The following is a 20,683-nucleotide window of genomic DNA, read 5'->3' on the forward strand; positions in this document are numbered from 1 at the left end:
AGTTACATTATGTTTTATTTAAAGATTTAAAAAATATTTGTACCCAGTAGTACTTAAAAACGATTTGACGTATCCTTGTCATTCTTGGCAGAAAGTGTTTTTACTATACATTCTACTAAATTAAGATAAATAAACGTTTCTGGCTACTATCAGAGGCGTACGACAGGGGACAGTGAATGGTTGACCCTTCCCAAATTCTAAGCCACTAGCGGAATTGCTATTTTGGCACAATTTTTCGATTCTCCAATACTCTCTATGTAAATATTGTAATATACTCTTCACTCGTAACGATAAAGTCATTCATTCTGAAGATATTTGAAGTTAAACATGTAACGGGACAGTTACTTTGATCAATTTATTATTTAATTTCAAATTTCACATATCTTGAAAACTAATGATTTTATCGTTAAGAATGAACAGTCCTTTATTCATTTTTAATGATAAAATCATTAATTTTCGAGATACCTATGCGACACAATACATTAATTAAAATAACTGTGCCGTTACAGTTTAACTTCAAATATCTCGAAAACTAATGACTTTATCATTACGAGTGAAGAGTATATTATTTACATAGAGAGTATTGGAGAATCGAAATGTTCTGTTAAGTAAGTAAAAGGGTTCTTGCACTTTCTCAGGTTTATTGAACTCAATACAATACAGTCAGTAGAAGAGACGAGATCTGCCATCGGCCATCCGCGTTGACGTATTAGTGCCTTACTTCACAACTTACAGGGTTGCCAGATTGTGCCGATAGTACATCTCCCTCTTTACAAAAACAAATTTTCATGAAATTAATTAATCTTTCAGATAAGCTGGCCGTCGAGATATCCTTTTCGGACGAGAAGAATCCTGTTCCATATTAGAACAGTTATTTTCTGTATTTGGAACTGTTAGCACAATATTGTTATCATTACACAACTCACTGTTTCCCGCACAATCCTTCCGACTCGCACAATCTTCCCACCTACCTTCTTTACTATTAAAATTAGAATCAGAAGTGGGCAGAGGCAGTGCTGGAGTAAATTCAGGTTCAAAGTAGTATGGTGCTGGAATGAGGTCATGACGGTTTCGTCTGTAATTTCCAGACTTGGTTTTTACTATATAAGATCTTGGTTCGTTTAAAATGGATGAAATTTTTCCGTACAACCTCAAATCAATTACCCAAACACTGTCTCCTATAGATAAATCTGACAAAGTCCTGGCCCTATGTCTTTTATTAAACTGGAAGGCTGATTTTTCTTTCGCTCTATTCTCTCTTTCTACCACCGAATCAGTATTAACGGGATTATTTAACAATTCTGGAATTACGGGTAAGGGAGATCTCAATTTACGATTCATTAGTAGTTCGGAAGGCGAAACTCCACATTCAAGGGGTGTGGTACGATAAGCTAATAAAGCTAGACTAAGGTCTTCATTTTTCTTAAGGAGATTTTTTGCTATTTTAACTGCAGCCTCTATGCATCCATTGGATTGAGGGAAATAAGGGCTACTAGTAATATGTCTGAAATCATATTGAGAAGCAAATATTCTAAATTGAGTACTGAATTGAGGCCCATTATCTGAACGCACTATCTCTGGAATCCCATACCGACTAAAAAGTTCTTTAAGTTTGGATATTATTACCAATTCAGTCATAGTGGTTAATTTAAATATCTCAAAGAAACGGGAATAATAGTCAGTAACAATTAAGTACCAGCAGTTATGTTTAAAAAGGTCCAAAGAAACTTTCTGCCATGGGCGCTCAGGAAAAGGATCCCTTATAAGGGGCTCTACCGGATTTGTTCTATGTTCTATACATATAGGACAATTTCTAACTAAATTTTCGATCTGAGTGGATAGACCCAACCACCATATTGAAGCTTTTGCTCTCGCTCTACATTTTACAATCCCTAAATGACCTTGGTGGAGATATTCTAAACACCGAAATTGTAGACATCTAGGGATAAATAATCGGGAATTTCTCAATAATAGATTATCGCTAAAAGACAACTCCAACCTATAATTATAATAAGGCTTTAAGCATTCCTCTAATTTATTTTGTTCAGGCCAACCCGACGTACAATATTCTCTTAGTTTTAAACAAATGGGATCTTTTCTCTGTTCTTCCTTAATTTCTTCAATAAAATACGGCTTTACTTGAACCGAACTGACTATAAGATGAACATGAGCTTCTACTTCGCTTGCTAATTCGTCTTCAATTGGGTCACTGCTATTCTCATCGAACCGACGTGAAAGAGCATCCGCTACAACCAGCTCTTTGCCTGGAGTATAATGAACCTCATAATCATATCTCATCAATCTAATTCTGAGTCTTTGCAAGCGAGGTGTGAGCTCATCGATCGGTTTTGATTTTAGTACTTTTGATTTTAGGTTTGTGGTCAGTCTCTAAAACAATCGGTATCCCAGTGATATATTCTTGAAACTTATCAGCAGCCCATGTCAGAGCTAGGGCTTCCCGCTCTATTTGGGCATATCTTTTTTCAGTGGAAGAAAGCAAACGAGAAGCATAGGCAACAATTTCCTTTTTACCCTCATTAAACTGAATCAAACATGCTCCCAATCCAAATGATGAGGCATCCGCTGAAACTGCTATCTGTTTGGTAGGGTCAAAGTGAGCTAAACATGGACTTTTTTGTAGTAATTCCTTAACTCTTACAAAGGCTTGTTTCTGCGGACTGTCCCAGATAAATGTGACACTCTTTTTCAGTAATGACGTAAGGGGCTCTAGGATTTCAGAGCGATTAGGTATAAATCTACATGAAAAATTTATCATACCTAAAAACTGTAGTAATTCTGTTTTATTAGTCGGTTCTGGAAAGTTAACAAATGCTGAAATCCTTTCAGGTGCAATTGACACTCCTTCATTTGAGATTTCGTGACCTAAATACTGGAGTTTTTGAACAGCAATCACACATTTATCTTTATTTAGAGCTATACCTTCAGCTTGTATTCTGGATAATACTTCATCCAGAATTTTGTTGTGTTCTTCTAGTGTTGGAGCATGGATTAAGATATCATCTATGTGACTAATTACACCGTCCAAACCAGCTAATATTTTGTTTAACAATATAGAAAAATATTCGGGGGCACAAGTGATACCGAAGGGAACTCGAGTGAAGAGATACCTACCGAAGGGAGTTATGAATGTGGTAAGGGATTGAGACTCTGGGTCTAAACGAATCTGATAAAATCCAGAAGAAGTATCAAGTTTTTGAGAAATATTTACTATCTTTTATTCTGGCTAAAATACTTTCAACTTTGTTTATAGGAAAATATGAACGAAGAACAGATTTGTTTAAATGGGTATAATCCACACAGAGTCGAACTTTTTGGCCTTTTTGGACCACAACAATGGGACTGACCCACTCTGTAGGATAATCAACAGGTTCAATTATTTTTAGATTTAATAATCTATCAATTTCTTCTTTTAACGGTTGGAGTAATGGAATAGGAACTGTTCTAGGGACTGATTGTACATAGGGTTTAATGTTGTCTTTTAATTTAATTTCCATTTCTGTTTTAAATGTACCTATATCATTAAATAATGTTGAAAATTTTCTGAAAACTGCCTCTGGATTAAATACATTATTTATATTTTTTACTGTAACATTTTCATGAAATTGTAGAAGTTTTAAGTCTATTATTGATTTCCTTCCTAAAATAGGTTTAGATAAATTTTGTATAACAAACATTTGAGTTTTTGAAATGTCATTATTATGACAGAGGGTAACAGGAAGAGTTCCTACTACCTCCAATTTAATGCCAGATGGACCAGTAACTTTTTGATAAGGCTTACATAAAGTTTTTAATATCTCTTTAGGCATCAGAGAACTAGGAATACATGAAACATCTGCTCCAGAGTCAATTAAAAATTCAAATTTTGTCCGCAGCTCAAACACAAGCACAGAAATCAGCCACTCTCGAGCCTCAATATTATTAATATAAACAGAGCCGACAAAATTCAAATTATTACCCTCTGAATTTATCATAAAATTATCAATTTCTACAGTACTAACCTTATTTTCCCTTTGACCTTTACCAGATAAACAAACTGATGCCCAGTGCCCAAACTTTTTGCACTTATTACACTGAGACCTTCTAGCAGGACATACCTCCCTAGAGTGAGATTGCTGACCACAAAACATACACGTGTCTCCCTGGAAATTCTTTCTTCTGATGTTGTCTGCCTTCTGAAATGATCCGGTGACATTGCCTCGTTCTCTATTTTGGACACCCACTTTTGCTACTTCTTGAGTTGGATGATAACAGTTTTCATTACGCAATTCCCGAGTCTGATTTGCCTGCATTTCTGCTTGTTTTGCAGCAATAATACAATCTTTCAAAGTCAGAGTACCTTGTAGTTGCAAACGTTCGCTAGTTTTTGTATCTGACATTCCTACCACTATGCGATCCCTAATTAGCTCTTCCTTAAGGGTGCTGTAGTCACAATATTCTGCCAACGAATGTAAACTGGTAATAAAGTGTTCTATAGCTTCTCCTGGTTGTTGAATTCGGGAGTTAAACTTAAACCGTTCGAATATTACGTTGCGACGGGGAATAAAGTGATTTTCAAAACTCTGTAACATCTCCGAATAAGTAGCTGGAATTTTCGGAAACTGTAGAACGATTTCTTCGGCCTCATCTCCCATTATATACATAAGAATGTCAATTTTGTCTTTCTCCGGCTTCTGATCTTGTCCCGACACGCTCATGAAACGCTGGAACCTCTTGCGCCACTGGGGCCACATATTTGGCTGTGAAAACGTAAATTTCTCCGGTGGATTTACCTGAACAGGCATGTTAATTGTCGTTGAGCCGCTACTAACGTCTAAATCTGTATTTGCCATTGCCATTTTGCTTTGTGTATGATTTCAACACAACGTACATAACCTAGACACTACACATGGAAAAGTTAAACTTCACTAATCATTTTTCTCTCTCTTCACTTGAAATATTAAGTTAATCTGGAAAAGTGCACCATCTGCCACCATGTTCTGTTAAGTAAGTAAAAGGGTTCTTGCACTTTCTCAGGTTTATTGAACTCAATACAATACAGTCAGTAGAAGAGACGAGATCTGCCATCGGCCATCCGCGTTGACGTATTAGTGCCTTACTTCACAACTTACAGGGTTGCCAGATTGTGCCGATAGTACACGAAACATTGCGCTAAAATAGCAATTCCGTCAGTGGCGTAAAATTTGTGAAGGGTCAACCATTCACTGTTCCCTGTCGTACGCCTCTGGGAGTAGTCAGAACGTATATAGTATATCATAATTTAGTGAGGTGTACAGTACCTACACTTTCTGCCAAATATAACAAGGACATGTCAAATAGTTTTAAAGTACTGGGTACAAATAGTTTTTAAATAGTTAAATAAAACACCCTGTAACTCAATAAAAAGTCACATAATTTGATATATAAGTGATTTGGGTTAAACCTTAACATTTTGAGGTCTAGGATCTACAACTTAGAGATTGTACATTCTTAACGAGTCACCCCGTATAAGTGCCTTTTTAGTGGTTGTTAAATATTTTTTGTGATATTGAAACTGATTTCATCAACTAGACTTTCTTATTTGTCCATTGTTTTGTTACACATCTGGCTATGTATGTGTATATATTTTGTTGTATTAGTTTTATTAAGGAATGAAATATCCAAAGATTATTAAATTAGACTTTTTAAAAACATAACTCACAAGTTTTTTGCCCTCTCACAAATTCAGATATTTACTAGAGTAAGTATAGTTGTTTAAAGTATCTCATTTTTTGGTGTTTAGCCAACGTTATCTAATTGATTCACATATATGTGTCTCCCTCATAGTCATATAATACTAGACTGCGCGCAGCCATCTAAAACTGAGTGACGATTGCGACAGAGAAAACTGAGACATTTGGTGAGAAGTCTCTTTCTAATCGACGGGGTTTATCCAATGACGTTGAGTTTATCGATCACGTCACTTTCCCACTGTCGCTGATTTGATAAACTTCTCCGATTAGAAAGAGACTTACCACCGTATAGCCTCAGTTTTCTCTGCTGCAATCATCACTTAGTTTTAGATGGCAGCGAGTAGAGCCCATAGCACGCAAAATAGAATTATATTTTGCTGACGTCACAAAATAGAATTTCATAATGGGAGAATCGACGTTTGCTAGGCAACTTGACGGCACTAAAATATAATTATATTTTGCGTACTCCTACTACAGATCTCACTTCTCTTGTGTGACGTGAAGCACTAATTTTTGGGGGTTAGTTTAGGTTAGGTTACTTGTATCTAATGTCATAGACATGTATATAGTTCTAGGTATTGGCCTTTTATATTTTACCATTTGTTTTTCTTATTTCTGATATTCGTTCCTTTTGAGATTAAAATGAGAATTATGAATCATCTTTAATTTAACACAATTTGATTCCTTCCTCAGCCTCGTTTCTTCTTTATCATTGTTCCTGTATCCAATTTTGTATTTTCTTTGTTATGTAGGTTAAACATATATTCAAAAAGATCAAAAACATAACAAATCGTGTTGTTTATTTTTAGATATGTAAAGCCACTTTAAAGTTGTCCTTGTCTGACAAAGAAAGCAGCGATTCTGATAGTGAGGATAGTGAATCAGATTCTGAAAAAGTCAAAATAAAAAGGATCAAGAAGAAACGGAAGAAAAAGCACTCAAAGAAAAAGAAGGTTGGAGAATTTGTATATTATATACATGTTATTTCTGTTTGTTATATGTTTGTGATTGTCGATTGATACTGGCTACGAAATAAGTGACAAAAAAAAACAATATGACTTATACATAGAGTAGAGCTAGGAAAGTAGTGTAGTAGTATATTTTATGTCTATAGTAAAAGCCAGAGTTAAAATGCAGTGTTAGGCCGTCCGCACATGGGTCGATCGAAGACACGTCTCGAAGTTCGCGCGTCTTGCTCGTCTTGTACGAACCCTGCGGCACAAGCGATTGCTCTCCGCACACTAGTCGATTAAGTTTGTTCACATCTTCCAACCAGGAAGAAGGCATTTTTTTATATATCAACCAAAACTAATATTTCGATCTGTGGAAAGTACGGTATTGTTATATTTTTATTATAATTTTTATCGCCAACCGTCACTAAAGTCATTCATTATTGTACTCATTTGCCCTCATTTGCGGCAGTAAAGTAACACTTTATTGTACTGAAAGAAGAATTTTACTTTACCTGCCGCGATTAATCAAATTAACCGAGATTGAATGTAAGTGGCCGATGACAGTAATCGATTAATTAGTTGAGTGAACTTAAAATTTATTTACTGTAATATTATTAAAAATATTTTATACAAAATACAAAATTTAAATTCGTCAATTCGTGTAAATAATAACGTCAAAAAATGAAATTCTATACTATTTTGCAATTATATTCATACAAAATAAATCCAAACTTTACAGATTTAGTAATTAGGTATTCAATATTGATAACAACTATCGATTAAACATCGAACCCGGCCGTCGCGTCGTGCAAACGCATTCTGTCATTACTGTCATACGAAATTTTTATTTCGTCTAAAATTAAAAAAAAATCTTAAATCTTTAAGTTAGGTATTAATGCAGATAAAGTGTAAAATGGTATTTTTGTTAATTCGATATATAGGACGGTGATAGATCTTGTTAGTAAATATGTTTATTTAGATTTTCTACGATTCATGAAGGGAGAAGCAACTGTGGAAGGCTAGCAACAACTGCGGGGAGTTCATAAACACTGACGTAACTATTCGTTATTTTTAATTTTGGGAATTATTTTAAGTATTCAAATTAGTTTAATGTTTAAACAAAAATACAATTAAACTGTTTCAAATATATTATTTATTTCGTTGAAATCATAATAATAGAAGTGTGACTTCTTACGTGCGTACAAACTCTTTTTTCATTAGAAGGATGTAATTAAGTAAGTGTTAATGTTTTTATCATTGGCGATAAAATTTTGAATGCACCACGTCAGTAAAGACTCTTTATCAAACTCGTCTGTTACTCGCCTCGCTCGCTTCGCTCCCTCTGCTCGTAATATCAGACTCGTTCGATAAAGAGTTACTTTACTGACTTGGTACATAAATAACTATTATACAATTAGCATTATACAATTGAGGGTATTTTTCTACTTCCCCAACGAATTTTATAATAAGCACCTAGAAAGAGAACTTCAATGTTTTCTGAATTTTATATTACAAACAATATATTTCCACAAAGCCACTAGTATTACAATCAACGAACATAATATTCACTCTTTAAAAAAAACGACTGAAACGTGCGTCTCAGTCGAACTTTCTCGTGCGCTACCGATCGCAAGGGACGAGGGTCGTACAAGACGAGGAGATTTGAAATCCTAAACGCCCCGTCTACGGAGCTCAATGCCACAACGAAGGAACTTGAGTGGCGGGGAGAGATCTACGCGACAGGAATCGAGTCGACTACTACGAGCATCGGCCCATGTGCGGACGGCCTTAGTCTTACGGCACGCATGGACGCCGTTCATGTCGGCACAGTGATAGGTGCGTGTATACTGTATACAACCGTAGGCAATTGTTGTGTGCGCGTATATTCCAGTGGTATGTGCTATGATTCTTAAATCCGGTCCTAATTCACCGCTCGGGGAAAACCAGCAACGTGGCCGGCCGTTCTCCGATAAGAAATAGGTACATTGCCCTATGCTACCTGCACTGCGTTCTAACTGTAGCTTCTACTTTATATATTCATATTTATGATATTTCTAACCTTTATACTTATTATTATCAATAATTTTATTCTTAGACCGAGCATGCCATTGATTCTATTTTTTCTATTATGTTCTATCTATAGTAATACATATAACCGTTTCCTTAGATATTTTAAGTCCAAGACTATTACAACATCATCAACAAGACCCATTTTTTGTTAATTTCTTTAGTACCTATATCATTTAGAATTTAGAAAATAAATTCTCACTCTTTTAAAGCTTCTAGGTTCTTCTTAAACTGTATTATGGATAGGTTAGTTGCTTTGGTAACTCATATAATAGGTTTGTTCTAGCATCAGTTTCAAACTGTTTGAAACCATCAGCGAATAGTCGACCAGTGCGAGTAGAGGGGATAGCACTGGTGACTGTATAATGTTCTCCCACTGACCAACTGTTTGCTGACGGTTTCTGACTAGTTTGACTGTTTGCTAGAACAAACCTAATATATATTATATTTTTTTCGGATGAAATACGCCAAGCTGTCACGTCTATTGCAGGATTTTTTTGAATTGCAGAGCTTTTTTTGCTTTTTTTCTGCAAAAATGTAATCGTTCCCACATACTTAATTTAAGTTGCACATTTATTTACTTTATTATTTTTTTCTTAGAAAAATAAAGAAGCGTCACAGCTAGATGGAATTATTGTAATTCAAGTAGAGGTAAATGGAGTCTGATTGCTACTGCTGTATACTTTTTAATTGTGCTAAGATTTTATCGTTGATTTTAGCCAGTTCAAGATTTTTCCGATAGCGAAATACAATTCAACAGAGCCAAGAGATCTATTTCAGTCTTTGATTTAATCCCGACAGATACTCTGAAGAACCACATCTTTACGAATATTCCAAAATGTAAAACTCAGTATTCAATGTAAGTAGTTTAGTAATATAAAGGATGATAGCACAGTTTGTATGATAGTAGATTACAGAGGTCTTTACTAGTGGCGTAGCTAGCTCTACGGGGCTCCTTATCAAAGTTTGTCGCGGGGCCCTCTTCCACGACTGATATGGGACAGTGCTGGAAAAATGTTCAACAAAAGAAGCAAAAACGCTTGTATGGAATAGAATAGAAATATGCTTTATTGTCACTGAAAATTTTAAAATTTTATGGACAAAGCTTACAAAGAGTAAAAAAAAACAATAACAAATACAGTTTACTGAAATTACATAAATCGTCAATATTATTACAAAATAAAAGACAATGAAATAAAACAAAACAATCAATATATTGCAAAATTTAAATAAATTGCAAATTACATAGGTAATACAATCTTCGGAACTAATCAGTTCTGCGTATACTTAACACCTAAATATAGATAAAAATAATAAACCTAATAAATTCTAATAAACCAAAGCCAAAGAATAGATTTGAATTGTTGAGACTCATTGTTTGAAAACAGAGTCAGTTTTTTCAAGCCAAGGGTGAATGGACATTGAAAATGAGCTTAAACAAAGAAGCTCTGTTCTTTGTTTAAGTGTGCCCAACGGCGAGCGGCCGGCAAATAGATATACATAAATACAATTTATAGATAAAGAACAGATTACACGAAATTATAATATTCAAAGGTAAAGCGATTACAAAAGTTATAATTTGGCATTATACATTATACAATGTCTCACACACAGCCAACGGTGAATGGACAATGAAAGGTAGGGCAATTAAGGGAACTTAATGCATATATATGTTATGATTTATGTCTTTTATATAGTTTGCGTTTATCTTTTTCATGTCTTTTGGTTGGTGTTTCATTGAAATTTCCCCTCCTAAGGCCTATTTCCCTTCCCAAGGCAAATGTCTAGATCCGATACTGCTAAAAGAAATATGGGAATGTGAACACATACCAAAAGAATGGACTGAGGCCACACACTGTGCTAAATTCACTTAATGAAAGATAGCTTGAAAACAAAGAAAGCTCTGTTGTTATGAAATAACGGCGAGCAACAAAGAGAAGAAAATAGATAAATATAATTTATATACAGATAAAGAAGCCATTACACCAAAATGTCGATAGCCAAACAATATACACTGTTTCAAAGCATTTTAATAGTGGAATAATTCTAGAATATTTTGTTCAATTTTTTTAAATGGAATTTTGTTTCGACATGCCGCGCTGGGACCCCTGAAAGTCGGGAGCCCCGTATAATTGATACGGCGCGCGGCGGTAGCTACGCCTCTGGTCTTTACACAAGAGTGTTTAAAAGAGAAACTTTGTAATATTTATTTTAATTTATTTACAGTCTTTTAACGATAACACTAAAAGCAAAATTAATTTATAACATTTATTTACTTAATAGTACACATTTATTTTATCGACTAACACTAAAATCTAAATTGTTCTTTATAAAAATATATTTCTGCATATCTTTTCGCACCTTTTTTGGAATCAAGTCGAATTTTCTAGGCCGCGCTTCGAAATCTCTCTTCGAGCCTTTGAACCGTTTCGAAAGGTTCCTCGTGACGTCAGAACGATTTGTTAAGACAGTTTCGAACGGAGTGTGGCATCGCACGCTTCACCAGTTTACAACAGTGAAAAGAATGGATGAATATGGACTCAAGCTAAACACCGCAAAGACCAAGGTGATGGTTGTCAGTAAGACGCCAATACAACCGGAAGTAGTAACAACTTACGGTGAACAACTGGAGAGAACTAACAGTATCACCTACCTTAGTTGTCATCTCCATGAGAACTAGGACATGAGCAAAAAAATTAGAATACGTATAGAGAAAGCCAGAGCTGCATTTCTTAAGATAAAGAAACTTTTATGTGGAAAAAACATTACTTTGATTCTGAAAATTTCATTAGTGAGATGTTATATGTTCTATACCGTTTTGTACGGTGTGGAAGGTTGGACTTTAACGAATACACTTTTCAAGAAACTGGAAGCCTTTGAAGACATTTGTGTATCGGAGAATCCTACGAATAAGTTGGGTGGATAGAGTTCGTAACGAAGTTGTTTTTCATCGGATGGAAAAAGTTACAGAAGTCGTTAGAACAGTTAAAAATCGAAAACTTGAATATTTTGGCCATGTTATGTGACACCCAGAGAGATATAATATACTCCATTTAATAATACAAGGCAAGGTAGACGGAAGAAGTGGGCCAGGTCGAAGAAGAACGTCATGGCTTAAAAACCTGAGAGAGTGGTTTAACAGATCCTCTGCATCCCTTTTTTGAGCAGCCGTCAACAAAATTACTATAGCCAATTTGATAGCCAACGCTCGATAATCGCGGCACATGAAGAAGGTCCTGTTTCAGCTTCTGATTTTCTTTGAACTGTGCTCATTTACCGACAAACGAGCGGGCAGTCCACGCCACTCCTCTCTTGCCATAAATAGGGGGTTTGCTCTTTGTCCAAGGATTGTAAATCACAAATTCTGAGAAATAACGCTATATGTTACGTTACGCTGATTCCCGTCTTTAGCTTTTATCTTTTTCTATTACATATTTTCTATTGCGCAAGGCGTGCCACGCCACATTCGGTTGGTTCCCAGCTTAACCCGGCATTGGTCGCTAGGTAGGTTAGAACGCGAGTGGTCGCGCGTGAGATTTTCTCTCATATATCCAACTTTTGCCTTTCTTTACCAAATAAAATTTTTAAAACAGATTTTAAACTTTTTTTTTATTAACTAATAAGAACATAATAATATAACATATAATAATAATAGTCTCCCGTTTTATACCGCTCACGTGGCTTTGGGAGTATAGCAGGGTAGTCTGCTATATCTAGGGCCTACGGTATACAAGGAAGGTAACAGGGCCAGTGCTACGCTTCAACCGCCTATTATTACCCCTGGTTTTACCCAAGGTACTCATTTTATTCAGGCTGAGTCGACCTGGGGCCTATAAACATTTAAAAATGTCTAGTTGTTCTTGCCGGCGGTAGGATTTGAACTCCGGACCACCGGCACGCTAGCCTAGCACACTACCACTCGGCTACGCCGGCCCATTAATATAACATAATATACATAATAAAAAATACAAAAAAGATATCGGAATAAACCAATGTTAATCAATCTCCGTATCCTCATAATTTACGGCACTTTACACAAGTATAACAAGAATGCTCTGGGCAAATTGGTTGATGACCAGAATTACATTTTTTTTACTTTTCTATTTTTGCAGCGAGGGCAAAGTGAACAAAACTGAATATCCGATAGTTCAGGTTGTGATGAGTTCGGTAATGTTATTTTGGCAATTCTTGCAATAGAATTTCGAAGGCTTAAAGTTAAGTTTGGAATTGTCAAACGATTTATAAGATCAGGTTTCATCAACGATAACGCCAATTCCTTTAAAAAGACCACGATGTTCTTCTGTTTTATTATTATTATCTTTATATGTATACAATGTGACTGTTGATGCCGCCAATATTTTTTAACATTGAAACAACTAACCCGTGAAACGAATATAGTGTTTTCATTTCATCGACCACATCCACGGCGCCTTTTATTACATTATAAAAGGATATTATTTCAGGTTTTAAGTGGAAAAATAAAATTAATTTTTATACACAGTTGGTGGCGCCTGTGGTCGCGCGATGAGAGAATGTCTCACATGAAGCGCACTGACTCAACAATCTGGGGATAGACCTCACTTGAAGTCAACTGAGTCACTATATGAGGGGACGAGTCTATTAGATTGTCGAGGGATGATAGTTAGTTAGGAGACTAGAAGAAACTACCGCGCGTATAATTTCCCAGAAAAAAGTTGTGCGCAATTTTCTGAAACCGTGAGAGAAAATCTCTCATTTGACATTTGTATAACATGAAAAGGGGAATAGAATTTGACGTGATGTTGATTTGTCATATAAGGGAATGTTACACAATGAAGAACATGTCCACGGTAAGCTCAAGTCTCAGAGATCTAGGGGTGTGGATTTTTAAGGGATGTTATGAGTATACTCTTATTAGCTTAGAAAAATAAAAAAATAGAAAAATCAAAATAAGGATGTCAAAAAAAATTAAAATATTGGGCGCCACTGGTTACCTAAAGGGAACCAAAAATTATACAAAAAATAGAAATAATAAAGGAAAGATAGATAGCTAAATCAAAATAAAACAAAAAAAACATAGTCACACAGAATATACACCATATACAAAATATTTATAACGTAACTTACCTTATCTTACTCTATACTATACTCAGCCATTTCTTTATTGTTCTTACGATACAAGAGAGAAGGAAAACAGAAATACTAAGATTGTATTTAGCAAATTAAACATTATTTATTAAGACAGAAATGAATTTAAATTTGTGATCTCTTACGGTCTACAAATAGAGATCGTGATTACCAAAAAAAAAAAAAATAAGATTGAAAGTTTACAAAATATACCTTGTTTATCAGTCCTGATTTTTCTTGGTGGTTGTTAAGTCCAAAGCGCGATTTCACTTCACTAGAGTCACTAAATTGATACAACAAAAGTACATCAGGTTACCCATAGTTCATTAAAAAAAACTCCATAGTTCATAAAAAACTTTTATAGAAAAATTCAGCATTGTCAAAATAAATTAGCACTTACTCGAACAAAAATATTTAAAAAAAAAAGAATTCGTTATCTAGTTCATTAACGGAATAAAAAAATACCAGTAAACTTTAGGCTTTAACTAGGGTGTTGGACTAGTAACATCAAAAGAAAACTTCTTAACTTCTGCTTGCATGTGAAGAAATATGGTACCAATAGTGGTACAAAAATATCGCGTTCGCTTAAAAACAGCTGAACGCCGTGGCCTGCAGATTGCTTAAGCCATACTGGTACAAAACACTAACTAAACACAAAAACTTCTGCAATAAAATTGCAAAAACTTAACTGGAACTTCACTATTAATTTTGCCGGTAACCTCATCTAGCGGCCCGAGGCACCGAGTTCTTGATTTGTCGATAGCTCTCTCTCCTGAACTAAACTCGATGACAGCCTTAATGGAACTTACTTTCCGATCTCCCCAAACTCTAATCTCTAAAATTCAACGCCCTCTCGAGAAATCATTCAATCTTCCTACCAACAATTCAACGACCAATTAACCGACTTTACACTCAGTCAATCAAACTTTTGGCCAATAAAAAATTGCAAATCACGCTCTGGGTAAAGCCCTCTAACGCATACCAAAACAGCTCGACCAATCACCAAAAAAAAAACAAACAAGCAGATCTCAACATTTCGTTCCACCTACTTTTCCCATCAATTCTGATTACTCAGAAAAAAGACACCTGCGACCCGCTGGACACTCTCATAGCTCTTAACGTTATAAGATAAACAAGTCAGGGGCACTTATCGACATTCCAGCTCAAACATAAACACTTTCCAGACTCTCAGTCTCAAAAAGTCGTTAAATCCTTTTGATACTTAGCCGAAAACACACAACGTACTCTTTATCGGTATTTGGGACAGCAATGAAAAATATCATGGATCGTGGGAATCAAGAATGAATTACGTATTACGAAAGATCTGCTGGAAACTTACGATTCTTTGATAAACAAATATGAATTTATACCAGGGGCGTACTATAGATATGGTCTTAAACACAAACAAATTAAGAGATAATGGGATGGTCAGTGATTCGAAAATACTAGTGACCTTTGCACCCGTTACAGCATAACACTTATTCGCTCTGAGCTATACTCGGTGTCGCTCCTAGCGGATTACTAATTCAACTTTCACCGGTAATTTTTAAATTTATTATTTAATTGTTATCGCTTAATATTTACAACGCTAAAAATAATTAAATTGTAATAGATTTTTTTTTAAATTTTGCTAATCATTTTGACGTTCTATTGATGAAATATTAATTTCTTACTTCGGATACTTTCACAATTATGGTGTAGATGGCACTAAGATTAATAGATTAATTTATAATTACATATTACGGAACATTGAAAAAACTTAAATTTAGTATTTAAAACGTAAGTATATTTAAGGTAAAAATATATACCACAGCTTTGACCAACTAATATTTTTTATAATTAATGTTTTTAATTTTAATTTTAAATTAATCACTTTGACATTTATGTCAAATTTCCAGTAAACGTTTACAGACTTGTCACTACTGGCGCTCGCGAATTTATAAATATCCCCTCTACGTACGAGCTCACAGCGTATTGGGACCGTGCAAGTTCGGCAAAGCGACCTCTATTTCTACGCTCTGTACTTTTATTCGCACTTTTAATTATATTGGCCAATTATATTAGTTCTGGTTGCTGGATAATTGTCAAGATCATAGTCCAAAAAAATAATAAGAAGAAAAAATAAGATGCAGGTTATGTTTAGCAAACGTAAACAATTGTATGTAGTAAATAAAATCAGTTATTAAAATGCAGTACTGCAAGCAAAATACAATTAATTAAATTTACCTTTATATAATAATTGCATATCATATCAATATTGTGGAGCAATATATAATTTTTCAGCGTCAATGACAGAAGGTATGAAATATACGTCAATTTGACAATTTCAATTGACAATATGAATTATTTAAGATAGTTGCAATATTTCTCCGCGACTCGCGCACGGTCGTTTCTCGTTTCCCTTTCCAAGTACTTGCACACCGCGAATATCCGACACATAAAATAAACATAAAATGCAGCTGTGTCATAAAAACTATGCTAGATTTTAATACTATATCTTTAATACACATATTTATTGTTCTTTATTTTGTATAGAAAACATGATAAGAAGAAAGATGAAATCAGCAAACAATTAGCGGAAGTACAAGCCAAACTTTTTACTTTAAAAAATAAATTATGGTTCGGTGTTGGCAATGGAGATACAACTTTAAGTTGGGGTAAAAGAAGCTTCGTAAATGATAGTCACAAGAAATCAGCTCAACAAAAAGAAGGGTGAGTATTTTGTGTCTTATATACAGCTTTACAGTTATCTCTCTCTAATGGTGGTTTTATCATGACTGAATGTCGTGGTTTCTTACCATACAAGCAACTATCTTTTTCCATCCGCTTCTATCCTGGGCTGCTCCTGTGGACTCAAGAGAATGTCTTGATCTGTCCACCGGGTGGATGTGCGACCACTTCCTCGGAACCTTATCAACAAAAGTATGAATGTCTGAATGTTAAGCTCTTTGAGGATTGAGTGATTTGTTCTGTGTCCATTAAATCCGAAGTATTCTCCTTCAGCACCATATCTCGAAGGCGTCAATTATTTCCCTATTGACATCAAAACTAAAATTTTATAAACCTTGTGAGCAAGCAGAATTTAGAGCTAGATACGGAGCAAATGATCATTTGCAAACCATCAAGTCGTGAATTGAAAAAATCGTTGAATACAACAGACCCCTGATATTTGTCTTTGTCTAGACATTAAGAAGTCTTCCTAGTTGTACCACATCAATGTTACTTGCGCAGTTCTAATCAAGAAAATAAAATTTTTCTTTTTTTTTAGGAAGACTAAAAGCGCAAACCTGAAGAAGAGCCAAAAAAGCGAAAAGAAGTCTAATTTGAAGATGACCAAGGATGCAGAATCTCAGAATAAACCACCTGAGAATGGGTATAACACTATAACTTTAAAATTTTCTCTTTCAAGTTAGTTTCTATGTGAAATTAAGTATTTTATAACAACACAACTCGCTCGTATTTATCACAAGATAAGTGATGTTCTCGGTTTTTTCTATTTCAACGTAATTATGTAGCCGCCTACCGGTGTTTTGCTGACTATCGTGTATTTAGAGTCCGTGAAGTTAGACAAGATACACTCCTGTCTAACCCCACGGAGAATTTTAACCGATGCGGCAGTAATTATTGAGACCGCAAAAACTGATAAAAACCTTAATTCTAAGCAAAAAATGTTCTATACATTTATTTGATAAAATTAATAGTTTTCAATTTATTCGCTATCGAAAGTGTTAGTTTTATATCGAAACAAGCTGAAAATGCGAGCATTATCATAACGAAACCTTTGTTTATGTACGTATTTTAATTCATAATATGGAAAATTGCTATGATGAAAAGTTGTTTAGAATTAAAAATTATGTTATAATGTGCAATTATACCATTCTAATTTAAATGTTGTGAACTATAAAGGTACTTTACTCTTGATCGAAATTCATATTTTTTATATACCTCGTATAAAATAAATAAAATTGATATATGATGGTTGCATCATAAATCTTAGACCATGAAGAGCTTTTTACGAAGAATAACTTTTCTTCGTCAAATTAAAAATAAAAGAGTCATAAATGAAAATGTTGTTGGTATCAATAATTTGAGAAAAATCTTCAAATATTTTTTTCCATTAGAAGGATGTAATTGCACATATCAGACCATATTTTTTTATTCCAAACAACATTTCATATAGTCGGTTCGCTAAACTCAGCCACAACTGGCTAGTGACTTTAGTCAGTAATTAAATAATTACTAAATAGTTAATAATTACTAAATAATCAGTAATAGTAATTTTGCCAATTTTGGCAAAATTGGCAAAAAACCAAAAAAAATACCTACTAAAATCACTAGCCAGTTGTGTCTGAGCACGTCTGAGTTTAGCGAACCGACTATAATAACAATTTTCATTTCATAACAGATGGAACAGTCCATTTATCATTAGGTACTCCCATTAAAGGGGAGGCCGTATACTCGTATAAATCTTTTTTAAAGTTAATATATTATTGCTTTCAAAATATACTCAAATTGTATTTTAGAACATCTTTTATTTATTTTATATTATAATAATTAAATTCATTATCAAATATCATTGATAATTTATTAATACTTAATTTAAAATTTAGTTTGACATTCATGAAGTGTCAAACTCAAATGTAAATAATCTATGCTTTGTTTAACAAATTCAGATTAAAAAGCTAGCCTAGTTAGGCCCGCTTGCTCATTCGGAGTTCAACTCTAGTTCAGCGCCATTACCGCGTTCAAGGCATAAAGTGCGTACCACCGTACAATGCACTTCATGCCTTGAACTCGGTTATCGCGCTGAACTAGAGTTGAACTTCGAATGAGCCAGCGGACCTTACTAGCAACGATTTTAGCTGACGTTTAGTCTGTCGGCAGAAAATAAAAGGATTGTAACGTCACATTTTAGACTTTGAGGTTGATTATTTCGAAGACGGTTAGAGATATCGAAATGCCGTTTTCAGATTTGGATTCAGAAGACAAAACTACATAAGAATCCGTCGATAAATCTGCTCTAAGTATTGCAGGAGCAGCAACGCAATAACACACAGACTTTGCGAATTTATAAACGAAAAGTTTTCGTTGAAAATCAATGTTTTTCGATATACTCATTTACGATTCACTCAATTTTTGCCGTAACAATATGTTTTTCAAACCAAGTTCTTGGGAATAACCTACAATTTCATATTTAAACATTTTTTCGTATAGCTGATGCTAATCTTTCTATTCTGAAGGAAATGACATTTTCTAAGCCAGTCAACCTTCTAGAATATATTAATAATACATAAATAAAGAAGAATAAATAAGGCCAATGACTAAAAACACCGCTAACTTTCATTATTATGCTTTCAATTGGATTTTTCCTTTTTTTTTTTTTTTTCAAAAAAACATATATTTATTTTTTAAACGTAACTTTTTATTTTTTATCTTAGAAAGTCTGGTAAAAAAGAATTTTGTAGGTTGTTACGAGATCTGTGAGGCCATTAATTTTAAATACTGTCAAAATCCTCAGTCACAAAAAGTGGTGACTTTGAAAAGGTTCCTGAAGGTGTTTTTTGCATGTTATTACAATTTTTAATTGTCAATAGCTCACTCAATTTTTGCCGTAGAAAATTTTTTTGAAAAACAGTTTCTTGGGAATTAAATAAGCTACAATTTCATATTTAAACATTTTTTGTATCTCTGATGCTAATCTTTCTATTCTGAAGTAAAGGTCATTTTTTACCAAACTCCAAAAATTTGATATTCGCTATTATTTCCATTTTTTTTTAAACTAATCATTCTAGGCCGATCAAACTTCTAGAACCTATTATTAAGACATAAATAAAGAATACCAAATAAGGTCAATGACTAACTTTAATTAATGTGGTGTTTGGGTTAAAACATTGATTTTTTCGATATAAAACTAACACTTTCGATAGCGAATAAATCGAAAACTATTAATTTTATCAAAAAAATGCATGGAACGTTTTTTGCTCAGAATGAATGTTTTTACCAAATTTTGTGGTCTAAATATAATTAAAAATTTCCAACCCCGAGATGGGGTGGCAACCACCCCATGATAAAAGCGCACTTTCGGCATCATATACATTTTGATCCTTGATGAAATTTTCAAGCAAATCGATCCATTCTGTAAAATTGCGAGGTTTTGTCCTATTTTAAGCTTCATTACTTGAGCTATTTATTTAAACAGGATGATATAGTATTGACCGGATAAATCCAGAATATAACGAGATATTCACAAATAGGGTAGTATCAATTATGCTTGACTCTATCCAGGTAATTTAGTATTATCCGACATTCGCGTTTTAACCGTAACATATATATACATACATCTAAGTTCTTTTTTAATTTAAAATGTAACAATATATGCCTGATTTTGTAAAAAGCTTTGTGGATATAAAAATTGGAATTAATTCGATTGTTTTAGATTAAGACGGAAGACAGTTGTCGACCTCCTGCAACCACAAAATAATAAGGAAAAGGCGAAACTACGTAAATCCAGGAGTTTACCAGACGCCTCTTCATTCGAGAACATTGCCAAAAAGTTGACGAACACCGTTGAAGAGAAAAACGACTTGAAGAAAAAGAAGAAGAAGAGTATCAAGCTCGTGAAGAAAGTCAAAGTGATAAGTAATGCGAGAACTTTTATCAAAAAGACTGAGTAATTTCTAGTGCGGAGTTAAAAACGGGGATGCTAGGGATTTTTGAGAAATCTTAGTGCCTTTTGGGTAATCGTAATTGTACATTTGTAAGTTGTTTTTATCAGATTTCATTGTGATTTGTTGTCAAATGAGGTTAAGTACAATTGTATTCTGAGTT

General features: G+C 34.2%; 1 protein-coding gene across 9 annotated transcripts in view; it reads left to right on the plus strand.

Annotated features, from left to right (window-relative positions):
* The window catches only part of LOC126879168 (cytosolic carboxypeptidase 2-like), a 167,059-nt gene extending 146,376 nt beyond the window's left edge, over window positions 1-20,683 (plus strand). For 7 of the 9 annotated variants that reach the window (XM_050642193.1, XM_050642194.1, XM_050642187.1 and 4 more), the window contains 6 exons: window positions 6,539-6,682; window positions 9,350-9,400; window positions 9,469-9,608; window positions 16,391-16,567; window positions 17,124-17,228; window positions 20,292-20,683. In XM_050642193.1, coding sequence (XP_050498150.1) covers window positions 6,539-6,682; window positions 9,350-9,400; window positions 9,469-9,608; window positions 16,391-16,567; window positions 17,124-17,228; window positions 20,292-20,529 — 855 coding nt within the window. In that variant the 3' untranslated portion in view covers window positions 20,530-20,683. Of the gene's footprint in view, window positions 1-6,538; window positions 6,683-9,349; window positions 9,401-9,468; window positions 9,609-16,390; window positions 16,568-17,123; window positions 17,264-20,291 lie in introns of all 9 variants that reach the window. The other 2 variants (XM_050642191.1, XM_050642190.1) reach the window with 2 other exon arrangements.

The sequence above is a fragment of the Diabrotica virgifera genome, chromosome 1 (genome assembly GCF_917563875.1).
Source record: "Diabrotica virgifera virgifera chromosome 1, PGI_DIABVI_V3a".
In the NCBI taxonomy this organism is placed as follows: domain Eukaryota; kingdom Metazoa; phylum Arthropoda; class Insecta; order Coleoptera; family Chrysomelidae; genus Diabrotica; species Diabrotica virgifera.